At 31.3% G+C, this 18,143-nt stretch overlaps 1 protein-coding gene across 1 annotated transcript; it reads right to left on the reverse strand.

The window, feature by feature from the left end:
* Positions 1-13,857: 13,857 nt before the first annotated feature.
* Positions 13,858-16,093, reverse strand: LOC110730786 (zinc finger BED domain-containing protein RICESLEEPER 2-like). The gene is made up of 3 exons (XM_021910608.1): positions 15,311-16,093; positions 14,015-15,229; positions 13,858-13,905 (listed from the first exon to the last, which is right to left on the reverse strand). Exons 1-3 carry the CDS (start codon positions 16,091-16,093, stop codon positions 13,858-13,860), a joined length of 2,046 nt encoding a protein of 681 aa, XP_021766300.1.
* Positions 16,094-18,143: the final 2,050 nt, after the last annotated feature.

Below are 18,143 nucleotides of genomic sequence, written 5' to 3' on the forward strand. Positions count from 1 at the left end.
GCCTAGTTATGAGGTTCAAAAATCCTTGGACATCAATTTGGTAGGCCACGAATCAGGTAAACCTGACTTGGAAAATGATACCACCAAACCCGAAAGGAAAATGTCAACCATCTTACTTTGTCAGTTATTAGACCTATAAATGAAGTTCACAACACATACTTGGATTACTTGGTTCCAAAAATATGTTCCTTTTGACCCGACTTCTTTACCCACAAATAGCAACAATTTAGGATGTAAGTTACCATATGGTGATATGACCAAATCTACATGAAAAAGATGGCTACAACTAAACATCCTCACTAATGTTATGAACAAATTGTAAATAAAGATGTTCACTAAATAGCTTTATTATTGAATATTATGTACTTTTGCATGGTAGATATATTCATATCACTTGAATCCAAAAAAAAAAACAACGAAGAAAAATAAAGTATCACAAAGAAATGTCAAACTAATAAACAGCTAATTGGATCTTCTATAGGACGTATTATCGACCTTTCGATGGATTGCTAAGTAAATGAAATTCTATTCGTAAATTTCTCTAGGAATGAACAATAATATCATATCTTTTTTGGATAATCGCATTTCATTGGTTAAGCTTTTAGGTTCTATGACCTAAATCACAATTATCAAGTTAAATCTTACATAATCTTGTTTGTGTACACGTAAGAAGTACATGATTTATATCTTCAGATTAAAAATAATCCATATCAATTGACGGTAATAATATTAGTTTTCATATTTTTTTATTAGGTTTGCATGTGGTGGTCAAATTTTTGGTTTGTGGGTTATAAATCCAATATGCAATTGCAGTTTGTATGTAATTATTATTTTGGTACTTTTTACATATATGTCAAATTCAAATAAAATTTTTAGTTTTAAATATTCTTTTGAATATTCCACATGAAAAAAGGATTGTGTGTTTTAATTCATGTTACCTTATTTTTTTAAATGATGTTGTCGCAATAATTAAATAATTATAACTCTTCCAAGTATTAAGTACTTATATTTATTAATTAAAAATGAAAGAATTTCTGGTTTATATTTGATTTGACCACATCTTAGTAACAATACAATTTTATAGGTGTCATTACGATTACAATTTGAAGTTACTCCACATTTAAGGTAAGACAATAATTATCTATTTAGATACCCTAGCATATGTTGCAAAGTTGTACTGCAATGGGGTGTTTGTTTAGAGGAATAAAAGAGGGGGGATAGGATAAAATAGTAGGGATTTAACAAGTCTTTTGTTTGTTTAGAGGAATAGGGATTATGAAGGGGGATAAAATGTGGATAAAGAAGGGAGTTGTGCCAATATAATCCAAACTCATACCAAACAATGGACTACACTATTTTTATTGTAATCCCAACTATTAATTCCACCTTTTGTATCCCATTTTCTTATCGCACTTAATCCCATCCCTACTTTCAAACGCCCCTTAAATTTAGGTTTAATTAATTTAGTGCTTGTATAAGCGTTTTGCATTCTTTTGTCGTATAGTGACAAGTCTCTAACTAAATCACGTAAACTGATATACCTAGCTTTTACCAACTCATGCATTACTTGCTAACTTTTTTTTAAAAAGGGTGGTCTGATTCTTTTATTTCCTCATAAGGCCAAATATGATTCATCATAAATATGGACAAAGGTTAGATTAGCCATGCTTATAGATTTATTTTTTATGATGGAAGAGTACTCTTATGCTACATTATCACTCAACATGCAAATACTTTACTGTAGACACCCATTTGTGTCTCCCCAAAACCAAACCCAGTGATGAGTACTTTTCACGTTGAATCATAATCGAAAGAAGTGAAAGTGTGGAAAGTTTAGTGTTGCGGATAGTTTTAATTTCTTTTCTCTTCTCTCTGTTTTTGAAAACTTATTTTTAAGAAAACAACCAATACATTTTGGTTGGTCCATGATATGGGTCCAATAATAGTGTAGTTGGATGGGGCTTGACAAGAACTTTCCAACGATATATTATAAGCCCAATTCTGATGAATATTGAGGAAGTTATGGCCAATTTACTAAACTGGGCCCGGTTTGAGCCTTATATACGGCCCAATGATCTAGGGGAGGGCCTAATATGATTTATCATTCCTAATGCAATTAGGAATGGTTTTAGTGTTCTAGATTCTTCTAGAAGGTTCTTTTCATTCCTAATTCAATTAGCATTGATAAATTGACTTTCATTGACTTTTTAGAGTTTTAATTAAAATCAAAGAGCATTTTTGAGGAAAAGATATGATTTTATCCTCCTGTACGGCCAAATTTATCTAATTTTAGAAAACGCGTCAAAAATAGGATTGGCGCCTGGCGCTGACGTTGGCGCCTGGCGCCAATGGCCAATGGCTGGCGCCAACCTCGTTTTGCGTGCGCCAGACTCTGTTTTGTTAATTTTATCTTTTTGGCTGATTTTCTCTATAAATATCGTATTAAAAACTCCGTTTTCATTCACCAATTCTCATCAACATTCATCTATATTCACCTACAATTAGTTTTCATTCGCAATCATTAATTCTCTTTTAATCATTCATCATTCATCTTTCTTTTTTCTAAACTAATCTTTTGCATACAAAATTCCGCATTCGCAAGATCTAGAAACATCTAGCCATATTCGAAGTTGCCTTCGCCCTAGACGTGAAAGGTTTAATTTCTGAGGGTTTGGTCCCAAATCTCTATTTCAATTATTTAATTTAATTGTTTTGGTTTATTATTTTCCTTGAAGTTACTAACGTGTGTATTTTGTTATTAGAAAGAGGTACAAAGCATCAAAGTAAGTACTTTGATGGTTTTAATTGATATTATGATGTAGAAATCATGTTTATATTGTTATTATGATATTCCTAGTATCATGTTTAGGGAAAAGGTTATAATATCAAATATGCTTATTATGATTCCTTCGTGCTTCCTATGTTCTTCCTAATATTTATGATTGTTAGCGTCATGTTAGGGTTAAAGATTTGATTTTTATTGTTTAGTAACATGCTAGGGTTTGTTATTAATCTTGTTAGTATCATGCCTAGGATCTTGCTATTTTTATTATGCTTTAACATGATTCATGATTATTTTTATAATTGTTTTGATTATGATTATAATTTTATTATTGCTATAATTATTATTATTATGATTAACATGATTATTATTATGGTTAATATGATTGTTATTATGATGTTTGTTGTTTTGATGATGATTATTTTATTTATGATGATATTATTATTGATTATTATTATGTTGCTTGATATATTCTTTATTGTTATTGCTTGATCACACCTTTTATGCATGTTTAAAGGGAATTGGTATTTGTAATAACGCTTAATAAGATAATTAATAATCTTTTTAGGGTTAATTTGATTATAATTTCAAGTGATTGCCAATAATAGATTTATTTGTGCATTAATATTCAACCAACATAGATAAACAGGTTTAGGGGTTAATCCTATTGATTGCATGTTAGTCAGAAAACGCACATGAATACGATCAGAATAAAGTAGAGGCCTGTTATCAGGGTAGGTTCAATCTCTTTTAGGTTGGATTTGTACCTTCATCCCCGAACCCTTATTTGGTTCAAGACCTTATGGAGTTGACGATCTCTTGGATCGTTAAGGGGTGTAACCTTCACCTCATAAATGGTTTACAAGTTCCTAAAACTTGTTGGCGACTCTTTTGCTCTACCTTCTTCCCTTTTGGACGCCACCGTACTTTAGTGTATGATCACAGTGGGGTTCAAGCTAGGGGTTTAACGCTTGAAATTATTCCCCACATTTACATTCCGGCTAACTTTACTTAATATTGTCAACAGTTTAATTTCTCAAAGTAAGTAGCTTGTACTCGTAGTAACTTGCTAACCTATGAAATAATCAACTTATACAATGTTTTGAACCAATTACCCATGTTTTGAAGTACATGCTAAAACTGGTTGATTGAGGCTGTTAATTTAAGTCGTAATATTATTTGGCAAGTTCAAAATTTGGGAAACGTAGCACGGTTTAATCTGAATCAAGATATATTTGATCGACCATTTAAAATAAATATTATTACAGTTCAATCATTACATGTATATAAGGTTCCAATCTAAGTTTAAAATAATATAAGAACAAGTATTTATTTTTTAATAAAATGATTAATAATATATTTAGTAATTATCATAAAAAAAACATGAAATTAGTTGAAAACATCTACCCAAAATTTATTTTAAACTCATGGCTTTTGTTGAGTCTACCAAATTAAGTAGCAAGAGAGTAATAAGAAGCTCATAAATGTATGAAGTATCTTCACCTCTCATTATATTTATTACTATATGTGTTTTTTTTATATAAAAAACTTAAACACACACAAGATAAGTTAAGTCAACAACATTATTTGGGGGAAAAGTGCTATAAATATAGATGCATCCAATCCCTTTTCCTCACTCCTCCCCTAAACCAGTTTGAAAACACTACAGAGGAAAATGCCTAGAAAAAATCATATTAATACCCAGCAACCTATTGTTTCCCCAAAGCCTGGTGGGAGGAGGCGTCGGAGTAGTAGGGGTCAGGGTGGGCCTTATCCCCGTCAGATATGCGGGCTCTTGCTATGCTTGCCCATGCAGCCTCGATCACTATTGGAAGTCATCCCTCACACCCTAGCCCTAATGATACCACCAACGGCGGTAGTGTCCAACCCCTCCAACCTGACCTGAACCGCTTCCCAAAAGAGATGGTGGACGAACCTCCACCTTTAGCGTTAAGATCTCCTTCAACCTGAGCTCCCTTTCCAATCCAAAACATGCCTACACCCCCTCAAAGTGTTCCTCTATTGTTTCCAAATGTCAAACATCCAGGTTATTGATTGTCGTATAACTATAATGGAGGCATTCCTCTTTATAACGTTAGAATCCGTAGCACAAACCCCACTAAGGTAGGGATACCTTACACCGTAGCTGGAATTGAGACACTCCACCGTTTGTACCTGAATTATGCTAATAGGGTTGATCGTGATATTGATGAAATTGTGATTCGGAGGAACGGAGGTGTGCTTTCGAAATCTCAAACCGCTTTTGATGCGGGGATTCAGCAAGGAGATGTACTTACTATTGAAGCTTTGGTAACTATTTCTAATTAGTTTACCATTTTCTAAATTGATATATATATATATATATATATATATATATATATATATATATATATATATATATATATATATATATATATATATATATATATATATATATATATATATATATATATAAAATTCGGCTTCAGTACTTCAATTATTATTTCAATTTAGAAATAAATGTCTATAATTATATTAATAGTATAATAAAAATCCCAATAAGAAAAATATTAAACTAAGACAATTAACGTTTATCATATGTAAAATTTATTGTTCCATACGGTTGAACTTTTCCATTCAAGTCAAAAGCAGGATCTATTTATCAAAGAAGGATAGTTATTGCCTTAATTTAATTAATTTAATGTGATGTTTTGAATATATGTTGTGGAACAATTTTTAGGCAGTTGTTAAAATATAATATAATACAAGTCTTCCTTAAATATGTATTTATAATTTTTTGCAAGAGATAGGTATGTAAGAAACTCGAGCTAGGTGATGTAGATGCTACTAATTTTATTAAAAAAAAAATTCTTTTGTTAATCCTATTACAATATTAGGAAGAATTTGAAATACGTATCTCTAATGTACAATTGTACTCTATGCAAACATATAGCTATATAAAACAAAAGGTGTATATATTTATAGATTATGTGAATAGTAGAATATATTTTATCTTAGCATTATTTGAACTAATATGACCTACGTAAAGTAAATCTAAAAAAAATAATAACAATGACATAATATAGTAAAAAATATTCCGACATAAGCAAAGGAATTAGAATTATTTAACATTTGTGGAAATTGAACTATTATTTGCATGAACTCGAGCTAGGTTATGTAGATGCTAATAATATTATTAAAAAAAATATTCTTTTGTTAATCCTATTACAATATATATTAGGAAGAATTTGAAATACGTATCTCCAATTTACAATTGTACTATGTGAAAATATATATCCATATAAAACAAAAGGTGTATATATTTATAGATATTTTTAATAATAGAATATATTTTTTCTAAGCATTATATGATATAATATGATATGTGTAAAGTCAATCTAAAAAAAAATAAAAAAAAATTACATAATATAGTAAAAAAATATTCTGACATAAGCATAGGAATTGGAATTATGTAACTTTTGTGAAATTGAACTATTATTTTCATCATGAAGTCAGTATGTGAACTTCATCAGATAAGCCTATAAGTGGTCCCCTATACATATGCTATTCATTGGTAAATTCTATATTTTAATTTTATTCCAAGAATAGTTGTATGATCTTTTTGCTGATTAGGGGAGTTGTAATGATTTTATATGTACATATAGTTCGAGCATAGTAAAAGTACAGTTAATACGCTCCGATTTATTAATTTATAAAAACTTAATATTTTGTTCTTTCAAAATGAAAGTCATTAATCGTGGTTACATGTATACAAATAATGCTAGGATCCGAATCACAATGTGGACACCCGTGTCAAGGTTTTTCGGATGCAAGATTTGGTGTCTTTTCCTCGAATGCTTAGGGTCACTGCTTTTCCTGAGGACACATTGTACACCGTATACAAGAATTGGGGGGAGCGTAACAACGTTCATCCTCGTAATTTGTTCGGGGTATATGAGAATGTTGTTGTCACCGAACTAGATACAATCCGAGAAGTAGGTATCAAGAACAATTGGATCCTGTATGTGTTGCCAAACAATTGGAGGAATCCTTGAGAAGTGCTGTGGTCTAACCGTTTCCTGATCAAAGCTTGATCTATGATATACATATAATTATGAACTAATGTGCTATAAATTATGAATGATTAGTATATGTATGAATCAAGGTACTATGAAACTTATGGGAACTAAGTTTAAGTATTATTAGTGACGGATAGTATTTGTCATGCCCTCATCCAAATTTTTTTTAACAAAATATGTAATGGACGAGGTATTTATTTGTATTAGATGTGAATTTGGTGTATTATGGGGCTAAATGTAACCCAATTATTATGACATATATATATATATATATATATATATATATGATATATATTATGTGTACTGAATAATACGTCTATGCCATATGAAACTTAATAGCGAATATTAGTGAATAACGTTGTGTCGATGTTGATTAGTCATTCTAGTTTTATTAGAATCTCTTTTAATTATGGTCTAACATAGGGTAAGAGCAGTTGATAATTATCATAGTGATGCGTGTAGTCGTCATGGAAAAATAACTAGAAAGCTGCGATGAAAGATTTAAGTATTTTTAATTCAATAATGAAGATCCACCTTGATTTAACAAGTACTAGCTAATTGTGGAGAATTTAGAATTAAAATATCCACCTTGCTTTAAAGTAGTAGTAGTGAATTAAAATTTCCACCTTGATATAACTAGTAGTAGTTAATTATGGAGAATTTAGAATTGAAATATCCACCTGCGATCCAACTTGAAGTAAAGTTCATGCTAAGATTAAATGATCCATCAACTAGGAAGGGAAATTACTGACCATTATTGAGATCAAAACTTAAATTTGTTGCCTTCAATTTTACTACTATGAATAATAAATAGTACACTTAAAAACATAAATACTTAATATAAAATTGTATCTATTCCAAATGTTATATTGTCATTGAAAAAAAAATTCATAAGAAATTAGTAGTGAAATAACGTTAACATTAGAACTATAATTTGCCAACATACTCCTAAGGATAAGTCAAACTTATACGTAACAAGGGTTGACAAAATTCAACCTCATAATTGCCAAGTCAAACATAACTAATTCTTAAACTAGGTGTAACAAATAATGTTAATATCCTAAAGAGTCAACTCTCAATGTCAGCCTCTTCCTATCCACAATGTCATGCTATCACAAAAACTTATCCCAACCAAGCTCCTTTGATAATCATATTAAATATGAAGTTCTTATGAATAAAGCATCACATTCACATATACAAAGGACGTAGAATATGATTAGAATCATGCAAGCAATTTTGTTAGTAACATGAAGTATAATTAATTTGGTAAATTAAATATGTCAAAATTGTAATTCTTTTAATTTATTTTTTTAAGAAAATAGAACCTATAAATTTTTGGATGTTTTGGATTATTTAAAATCATTTTGAAAAATCAAGAGTATGTAATCTTATATAGTTGTATTGGGATTTTTTTGTTAAAGTGAAACAATCAAATTAGGATACGAATAATCTAGAGTATATAGACTATAAGCTTTGTGTAACTGGGCTACAAATGAGACTATATATGCAATGCAAAAGGATTTTGTTCAATTTGTGTGGAATAGAGCATAGAATTTTGTTTATTTTATGGGAAATACAGTATTCTATTTTGTTCAATATGTGTGAAATAGAGTTCACTATTTTGTTCAATACGTGAAATTGATACTCTAATTTTGTTCAACGTAACCAAAAAGGACCTATCTTCAATCATTTTACATGATATATACTTAAAAAAACAAAAAGGGTTGAAAACTTAGTTCAATTTTGAGGTCCTTCGAGTCGAAATAATTGATAGACCTGGGCTAACAATAATAATTCATCGCAATTCAAGCCAATGAGTATTTTAAATTGTTTGTAGTACTTATATTGCAAATATTTTAAGTTTTATTAAGATTTTATATTTAGGTAAAAGAGAGGGAATTTAAATTTTAGAGCTTTGTGAATTGTGAGGGTTAAAAAATATGGAGGAAAAGGGTTACGTTATGTAAACCTTGCGTGTAGCAACCTCTAAAATTATTTTTTGGATTTATTTCTAGACTGGATAAATCATGTTGTTGTCAACAAAAAAAAAAAAAATTGATTTATAACTCGTGCAATGCACAAGCACAATACTATATAATAAACTAAAATAATGACTGCTTTGGACACATAAGGTACCAACTTATAAGAATTAGGACTATATACATATCTTGGTGTCATGAAATTGAGCCAAATCATCAATAAAATAATACTAAAGGTTAATCTGACATGACACTTGTCATGTTATGATTAAAAGTTTTCCCGCCATTTATAACTTTCTTTCTTTTTTTTTTTTTTTTTTTTTTTTTTACAATCTTCGTGAATATTTATTTATATATTAGAATATTTAAGCTTCAATTTGGCAACTATATTATATACAAAGTATATTATATAATCTACATGCATTCAATGATAATAAATTAATAATATTTTACCCTATCTTTCTATTATTTTATAATAGATATTTTTTTTTCTAAAATACACTAACATGTACTGTAATATATTACAATAATAATGTACTACTCCATATCATTTTGTATCATATTTTTTTCTTTGGAAATTTTTTTTTTTAACCTGGATTGACTGACTCTTTAACTTGTATTACGACGTATATATTTATTGATTTATTTATAATAATAACACTACAATTCAATAAATAAAAATGAAAAATAAAAATAAAAAACCTTGATTATTAATTATCAAAAAATAAAAGTCAATTAAATTTGTATAAAACATTATATCGGTCAACGTAAGCTATAAAACATTGTGCCGGTCAAAACATGCCAACAAAATTGGGACGTTGAGGTATGTACATTACACATGCTCCTCTAAAAAAATTACATTGTACGGGTTATAATCATATAACTAATATATAAAGCTAAACTGTTAGCCAGGCGACGAGATAACAACACTTGGCGTTTCAAATTTTCGCCAAGTGTCGCGCCACTTAGGATAGAGTTTATAGAATTCAATTTGTAGGATAAAAAAGTTAACTTAGAATTCTATTTTCAATCAAATTTGGATAGAATTTTAGGATAAAATTGTTGATTTAGAGTTTTATTTTCGATAAAGTACCAATATTTCATATGTACAAATTAAATTATAATTTTGTTAAAAAAAAATTATAACACTCATAAATTATCATATAAATTAATTTTTTTATATCATAGTATTTTTTTGGAACGAAGGAATTCACTCAAAATGCACCACATCCATTATTTATAATATATTCTAATCAATTAAAACAATATATTTTACAATCTAATATAATTTTATTACTGTGTGTAGATCTGTCAATCGGGTCGAGTCATGAGTTATTTCGGACAAATTCATTATTTCAGGTTATGGGTCAAGAAATGTTTTTCACCAATGTTATTATTATTAGTTATTACATGCCTATTATATAGTTTAAATTATCACAAAAACACATCAATTCCTAACTAATTTTGTATCATTGATATATTTTAAAATTTGACATATAGATTAAAAATTTATCTTAAAATTCAATAAACAACCCGGGCATCGCACGGGCACAAAACTAGTTAACTTAAAATTTAATTCTAATGTAAAAACCTATATTCATTAAATTTGTGTTTTTTTTAAAAAAAAAATGTTTAATGATCAATAACTTTTGACATCAATATAATATTAAACTCAAGTTTTGTTTTTCTTTTTTATTTTAATTAATATTATTTTTTTAAAGAAATTCAAGTATCTATTTTAAGTTTTTGTTAAATTAACACTGTAATTAAAAATTAGGATAAGTAAAAACCGTGCATTGCGCGAGACTTAAACAAGTTGTTAAAAAAACAAATCAAATCTAATGTAATATTAATATTATACGTGGGCCCTCTATATTTATATATATTTATTATTTTTCAGGTTTTTTTATTTTTTTTTGGTCAAAAATCGGGACTTGCCTGCTTAGATCTAAGAGACTTCTTTACCTCTCTACTATTCTCACCCCGATTTCCCCCAATTTTATAAACCCTAAATCAATCCTCTCTCTACCTTCATTGTTTCTAACGACCTTCAACACCCACACCCACCACCTCACGGCAGACACGGCTCGCATCTCATGTGTAAAGGTACAATACTTACTTCGACCTGGGTTGTTGAATTCATTGATTTAATTTTTATCTATGTACAACGAAAGACTCATATGAGAAGAATGTATATGCTATTTATAAATATTTTACAATGTACTGATTCATTTTTTTTTAATGTTCGTAGTTTTGAAACTAAAGGTGATGATATTATCATCCTTTATTGTTGATTTTTGGGCTTCATTTAGCGATTAAATAATAGGAAAATGTTAGTTACTTGAATAATGCTTAATTTGGAATGTGATATGTAATAAGCCAAAAGGAATGGTTATTTAATTAGGCAATGTGCCTGCTTTGAAGTACATAATAGGGAATTTCTGTTCCGGACTAAGTACGAATGAATTTAATAAAGACATAGCAAACGACCTTAAGGCCTTACATGTGACTTAGCCGAATTTCGAATAACAGATTGCTTTCTTTCCCTCGTTCCTTCATAATTAAATTTGTCTTCATGTCAACTGGAGTTATGTTGAGGTGGTGAATTGTTCCCTGTAGCCGCTCTTCCTTGACTAGGGTGGATTTTCAGTCTTCGTTTATAAATTTCAGTGATGGCTCCATCTAAATTACTACGTTTATTAGATCTTGTATAGTTCTGTGCATGATACCTGTTGGAAAAGTTTGATAAGCCCTTGTTAGTTAAAGATTTGAATTGCTTGGTCAGTTTAAGAAATGATTAGTAGCTAAGAGCTTCAATTGGAATGGGGTTTGTATAATCTGTGTTGTAATATAAGAAGTATTTTCAAGGCTATATTCTAAAATAAGAAGATCGAAAAGATGATCTCGTGACAACGAAAGAGTACGGTGTGTCGTGATGCAAATCACTGACTTGACAACGAAATTCCGGCGCAACCAGGGTGCACTATTGTATTCGCCGGCACGTTCCCTAAGGTTAACACACCACTTCCACACAAAGGCACTTTTGGGTGGAAGGTTGGAGCCAAGTAACTTATACCCAATATAGAGTATGTGTTTAAGAAAGCTTGTGTTTGATATGTATTTCTTGTGTATACAAATCAGAAAACATCCTCTAATTTATAGAGATGAATAAAGAAGATGAAAGATCATGGACGAATCTTTTATGAACCAAAAAGAGAAATCAGAAATATTATGGTGATTAAAAACACCATAATCAACCTCTTAAATGGGGGGTTACAAGAAATAAAACAAGAAGAGGAATCCAAGGGAACCGTTGGAGTCCAACAGACAAACACGCGCTTGATCGGGCGCCAGGTCGGGCGCTCGATCGGGCGGAGCTTGCTCGATCGGGCGGCGGAACTCCAGAATTTTACAACTCTTCTCGCGCCTGATCGGGCGGGTCTCGCTCGGTCGGGCGCCCATATCTGACCCTTTGAATTTCCTTTCTTTATTTCCAACAATCTGCAGTTGGTTTACTTGTTGATTTATGAGTTGAAGGTGTTTCTTAATATTAGGAACAAGAATTATGAACAAGTGAAATACACTTCACATTAAAGAATTTGGAATTATGTGTTCCCATTTTATTGAGTAATTGCTAAACCTTATAATTTACTTATACAAGTAAACAAGTAAGTGTCATGATTACATAAGATTTCAATGTAAAATTATCTTTCATAATTAATTGCCCCACAATTGGTCCGAATTTCACCAAAAAGGCCAATTAGAACATCTATCTGCCCATCTTAACCGTTGCTGATGCATAATTTGTCATCCACAATGAATGATTGAATGCATTGTGAAAGTTGTTTTGGCAGATGTGGTTATGTGGATCATATTCATGTTTTGTGTTGAGGAAGAGGAAAATTGTTATGTAATGCCTTGTTATTTGTACACACTACCATATTAATCATGGAATACTCCTTGGTGGTGGTTTTTGTGGTTTAATTAATTAGCAAATTCTAAATATATTGCTATGTGATGTAGGAACATAATGTCTGCTTCTAGATACGACTTCACACTACGTAATCATCGTTGGAAAGAAAAAGTGGTGAGTTCATGTCTGTACTTAATGAATAATATATGATACTCTGGATTTTTTTGCACCCTTGATGGCTAGCATTTATAACAAATGCTTTTCAATGTTCTTAGGCTCTTCCGAAGTGTATGGTACAGAATTGAAATAAATATGGGACGATAAGAAGAGTGAAGGGGATGTGATTCGCCTACACAGAGGCACTGAGACCAAGGGGTACAAGGTAAAAGTGGGACGGGGTGTTGATGATAGGGGTGTGGTTGAGAGTTCCTTAGGTGATGGATGGAGTGAGTTTGTTACTTCAAACAAATTTCAACTTGAAGACCGTATTCAGTTTATGTTAGAATTTAGTGACAAAATGTTGTATGTAGGGGTGTTAACGAGCCGAGCTGAGACCGAACATCTCTAGGCTCGACTCGAGCTCGACAATGTTGAACTCGTCAAGCCTGAGATATTGAGCTCGGCTCGAGCTCGAAACACTTATACAAGGGCTTGGCTCGAGCTCGAGCTCGGCTCGAGCTCGGTCCGAGCTCGAGCCCAACTCAAGGCTCGGCTTGAGCTCGAATATAGGATGTGAGCATTAAAAGCTTTAATTAGTCTGAGTTTTACCTGTTTACACAAAATTTATCCCGTTTTAATTTAACTAACTTATAAGAATTAGACATACAATTGTGAAGCACAAAATAATATTTTTAGCTATCAAAGTACAAAATTGACTATAAATACTTATAGGTAGCGAAATTTGGTACAAACTACTACATAAATATTACAAAATTTATAAAGTTAATGGTTTCGCTTTCGATCAATAAATAATAGTAGCATGCAGTAGCCCCTCTTTGTTGCCATATTTTGTTGGTCTTTTTAATAATGATTCCCAAACACCTGCACAATATGTAAGAGATTAAGAGTAGTCAATATATATTTTGAATAATATAGTATAAGGAGAAAAAGTTACAGAAAACTAACCTAAGGAATTGGAAGAGTGATTTCCTTTAGCTCATCTTCATCAACATTCTACATAGAAGAGTTTATAAAATTATAATAAAGTTATATATACAATTTACACATATAAATAGAAAAGGAACATATAAAAGAAAAAGAAAAATAAATATTAGTATCTTACTTTGTTCTTTCTTTTTACTCCAAAAAGAGACCTACGCCAATCTCCGGTGCATATTAGCATTTGTACGGTTTCGGGAAGCAGTGAAGCTCGATAAGGATCAATAACCCAACTTCCAGCACTAAAAGTAGCCTCAAAAGCAACGGTTGTAATAGGAATAGCTAAAACATCCGTAGCCACTTTAGACAAAATGCGATATTTTTTAGCTCTTTCTTTCCACCAATGCAAGACATCAAACTTAGTTGGGCTATTTCCTTCATCAATATAAGTTTCTTCCTCAAGGTACAACTCTACTTCTGATTTCCTAGGTTGAGATGTTTGCCTACTTCTTACAACTTGTAAAATTCTAGACATCCCATGAAGACTTGGCCCCATGTTAGTTTTTGAAGTACCGTTTTCACATTCACCAAATTCCTCCATCAAAGGGGGATACATATTATAATACTCATCATACAACTCAAACAAAGTATCTCTAACTTTATGTATATTATCCCTAACTTTATCTGAAGGAAACATTGTAGGAAAAGTAATTTCAACAACCTTCATTTTTACACGAGGGTCTAAAATTCCACCAATAGCCATGATCAAATTGCATTCACCCCAATACTTATCAAACCCTTCTTTCATATTTTTGACCATATCTTTAACAAACATATCAGGGGCATCATAAATTCTATCCAACATTTCTTTAATGTAATATACCTCGGACAAAAAAAAATTAGAAGTAGGATATTCTGATTCCGAGATAATATTAGTAGTATCATAAAACACCTTTAGGATATCAAGCAATTTTTCAATTTTCAACCACTCATCGGCACTAGGACAATAAACATACTCATTATCCTCTAAAGCAAGTCTAGAAAATACATCCTTAAATTTGATAGCACAAGCAAGCATATCATATGTTGAATTCCATCGGGTCTTGCATTCAAGAATTAGTTTCCTCTCTTTGAGATTAAATTGTTGGACAATCTCACAAAACTTTATTAATCTTGCCTCACTTCCATTAAGGTAATCAACATAATCGTGAACATTCTTAATGATTGATTTGACTTGTTTGAGACCATGTTGCACCATGATGTTAAGAATATGTGCATAACAACGAACATGGAACAATTTTCCCCCACAAATCAACCTCTTAGTATGTGAGAAAGTGTCTCTCATGATTTGTATGCTTGAATCATTTGCGGTGGCATTGTCAACTGATACCGTGAAGACCTAAAAAAAAAAGGTGTTAATTTTATCACTAATAACAAGTATATGGAATAAATATATTCAAATGTATTATTAACAACTTACTTTGTTTTCAATGTCCCTTTCCTTTAAACACTTAAATATGCAATTTGCTATGTCTTTTCCCTTTCGAGGAGGAGGTATATGTACAAAGCTCAACACTCGCTTTTGTAATTTCCAATCACGATCAACATAATGACCCGTAAGAACCATGTACTCAATCCTTTGTGGTCTTGAACGCCATAAATCCGTGGTTAGAGAAATCCTATCCACATCTTTTAAGGTTTCTTTCAACTTCTTTTTATCAATATCATAAGCTTTAAATGCATCATTTCTTATAGTATGACATGATACACTTTTCCATTGTGGTATTCCCCTCTTTAACATCATATTGAACCCTACTTCTTCTACAACAAAAAATGGTTTCTCATACATTATAATCCAATCTGCAATCTCTTTTATCATACTCAACATATCAAGTTTGCCATTATGCAAAGCACTAATAAATTCAAAATCAGGTGTACCCGCACTTGAATAAGATGGCAAAAAGTTTAGTATAGATTGTTTTTTCAATAAATTTTTTTTTGGTAAACAAGTAGAAGCATGACGTATTAAATGACTTGTACAACCAGATTTAGGAAAACTAAAAATTCTTTTGCAATGCTTACATTTAGTTTTCCGTTTTCCACTTACGAGAAAAGGTTCGTCAAAGTCTTTCCATACTTCAGATGTCCTTGCTCTCTTAGCATGTTGGGATACATCTTCCTTATTTGTCTCTGATTGGTTGTTAATGGGTACCCCTTCTTCAACATTGTCCTCCTCCTCCAATTCAGCATTGGGTATTTGCATTTCATCACCATGATTCACAAAGAATTCTTACACAAGGTGTAGAAGAACAATTAGGAGTTGGTAATTGTGTAGAATTACATTCATCTGAGGAAAAATAATGCAACATAAAAAAATTAGAGACAATGCACAAATGCACAGTGGTATTATACAATTTCAATTACCAACCATTTTAACAATTAAATTCTCTAATTTAACATGCACCCACAAATTATGAATAAAGATGAAACTCATTGCACGAGTACAAGATATTATTTAACAACAAATTTATAATAAATTTAAGAAGTACAACCAGAAACACAATAATTTGTCCAAAAAATTAACAAATTTAAACAAAAATAAATTAATTTAAACTCATATCCAAACAAACTCGTACAAGACATTAAACATAGATAAACGAATTTGATTTTGTTGTTCATAACCAAACTATGAAATCAAATCTTGCTTAATTACATAATCAATATATCACTCATAACTAACTTAAATAATTTCATGAGACAATTGAACGAAAGTCACCTGCCATATTTTTATCGGAGCTTCGGAGGACTAACGAACCAAAAGAGCGAGGCAAACAGGTGAAATCAAAGTTTGATAGGAAGACTACTCACCCGTCAGAGGATTGCTTAATTGGATCAGAGGAGTGAGGCAAACAGTGGAGTGAAGAACTAAGGGAGACAATCAGGCAATAACGGCTAGGGTTGAAACTTGAAGGTATTATATTGAGATGTGTATAATGGAGGGTAAATCTATAAATGAAAATGAGGCCCAATACAAGAATTGGGAAATACGTATGCAAAAAAAGTCTAAATAGTTTTATTTATTTATTTATTTTGTTATTTAATATATATAATAAAATGTTAATATAAAAAAATATTCGAGCTTGTTCAAGAGCTTTCGAGCCGAGCCATGGGTGGCTCAGGATTGGCTTGTTAAGATGTCAAGCCAAACTCAAACTCGAGTCGAGCCCGCTCGAGCCGAGATTTGACCGAGCTTTGACCGAGCCGAGCATCGAACAATTCACGAGCAGGATCGGTTTGTTAACACCCCTATGAATGAGGTTAGGATTTGGCGTGACGGTGAAGAGATCACAGTTCATAGATTAATTTAAACTCATAGAGCATGACGGCTCAATCGGTGATGCTGACACATCGGAGTTCGTTCCAACGGAAGTACTTGGAATACCCTCCTTCAAGTTTACTTTCACCAAAGGATACATGAGGAAACCTAGAATTGTAAGTTGACTACTCTATTATTGTTATAATTTTTTACCCTACATTTACATAGTATTGGAACAAGTAGTTCACATCTTAGTAAAGCATCCTTAAGGTTGTCAATTTGAACAAAACATCCTTATTTTTTTCAATTTTTAACAACACCATTGTTCCTTAAGCCGTTTCATATTTTCCATATTCATACAACGTTGTTGTTGGTGATTGTTTTTCTAGAATGTTCCTCTACCGTTTGCTAAAGCACATTTCTAAGGACTTGGGAAAGAAACTTCGATAGAACTTTGGGTGAAACGCAAATGGAAAGAAACAATGTGAATGAGGTTCGACAAAAATAAGTCAATTGTGTCCTGCAGCATTAAGAAAGGAGTGCCCGAAATGATGCGTGGTGAGGGGGTCCAACTCGGTGAAAAGGTGTATGTGGAGTTGGAAGGTATGCCTTTTACTTGAAGGTGACCATCTAACTGATGTAAAGTTTTGTTTATTCGGCTATTATAGGAAGTGGGTAGGGCTTTTTTGGGACTGTTTCTACTCTAATTGATAATCTAAATATGAATAGGGTAGTTGTAAATCGATCAAACTTAACTTTGAATGGTGTAGGTGTTTCATATTACAGCGATTGACTTTATAAATATGTTTTGTGGGTTGACTAGGGTACAAATGATACAAATATCACTAAGAGCATAGCGTAGCATTTGTTCTGGAGGAAATGACATATAAGGACATAATCATTTTTCATTATATAAAATTAAAAAATTTAAATAGAAAAAATATTTAAATTAGTAACATCGTACGGGCCTACCCGTAAGAGCCGTGGGCCTGAGACC

The sequence above is a fragment of the Chenopodium quinoa genome, unplaced genomic scaffold (assembly GCF_001683475.1).
Source record: "Chenopodium quinoa cultivar QQ74 unplaced genomic scaffold, ASM168347v1, whole genome shotgun sequence".
In the NCBI taxonomy this organism is placed as follows: Eukaryota; Viridiplantae; Streptophyta; class Magnoliopsida; order Caryophyllales; family Amaranthaceae; genus Chenopodium; species Chenopodium quinoa.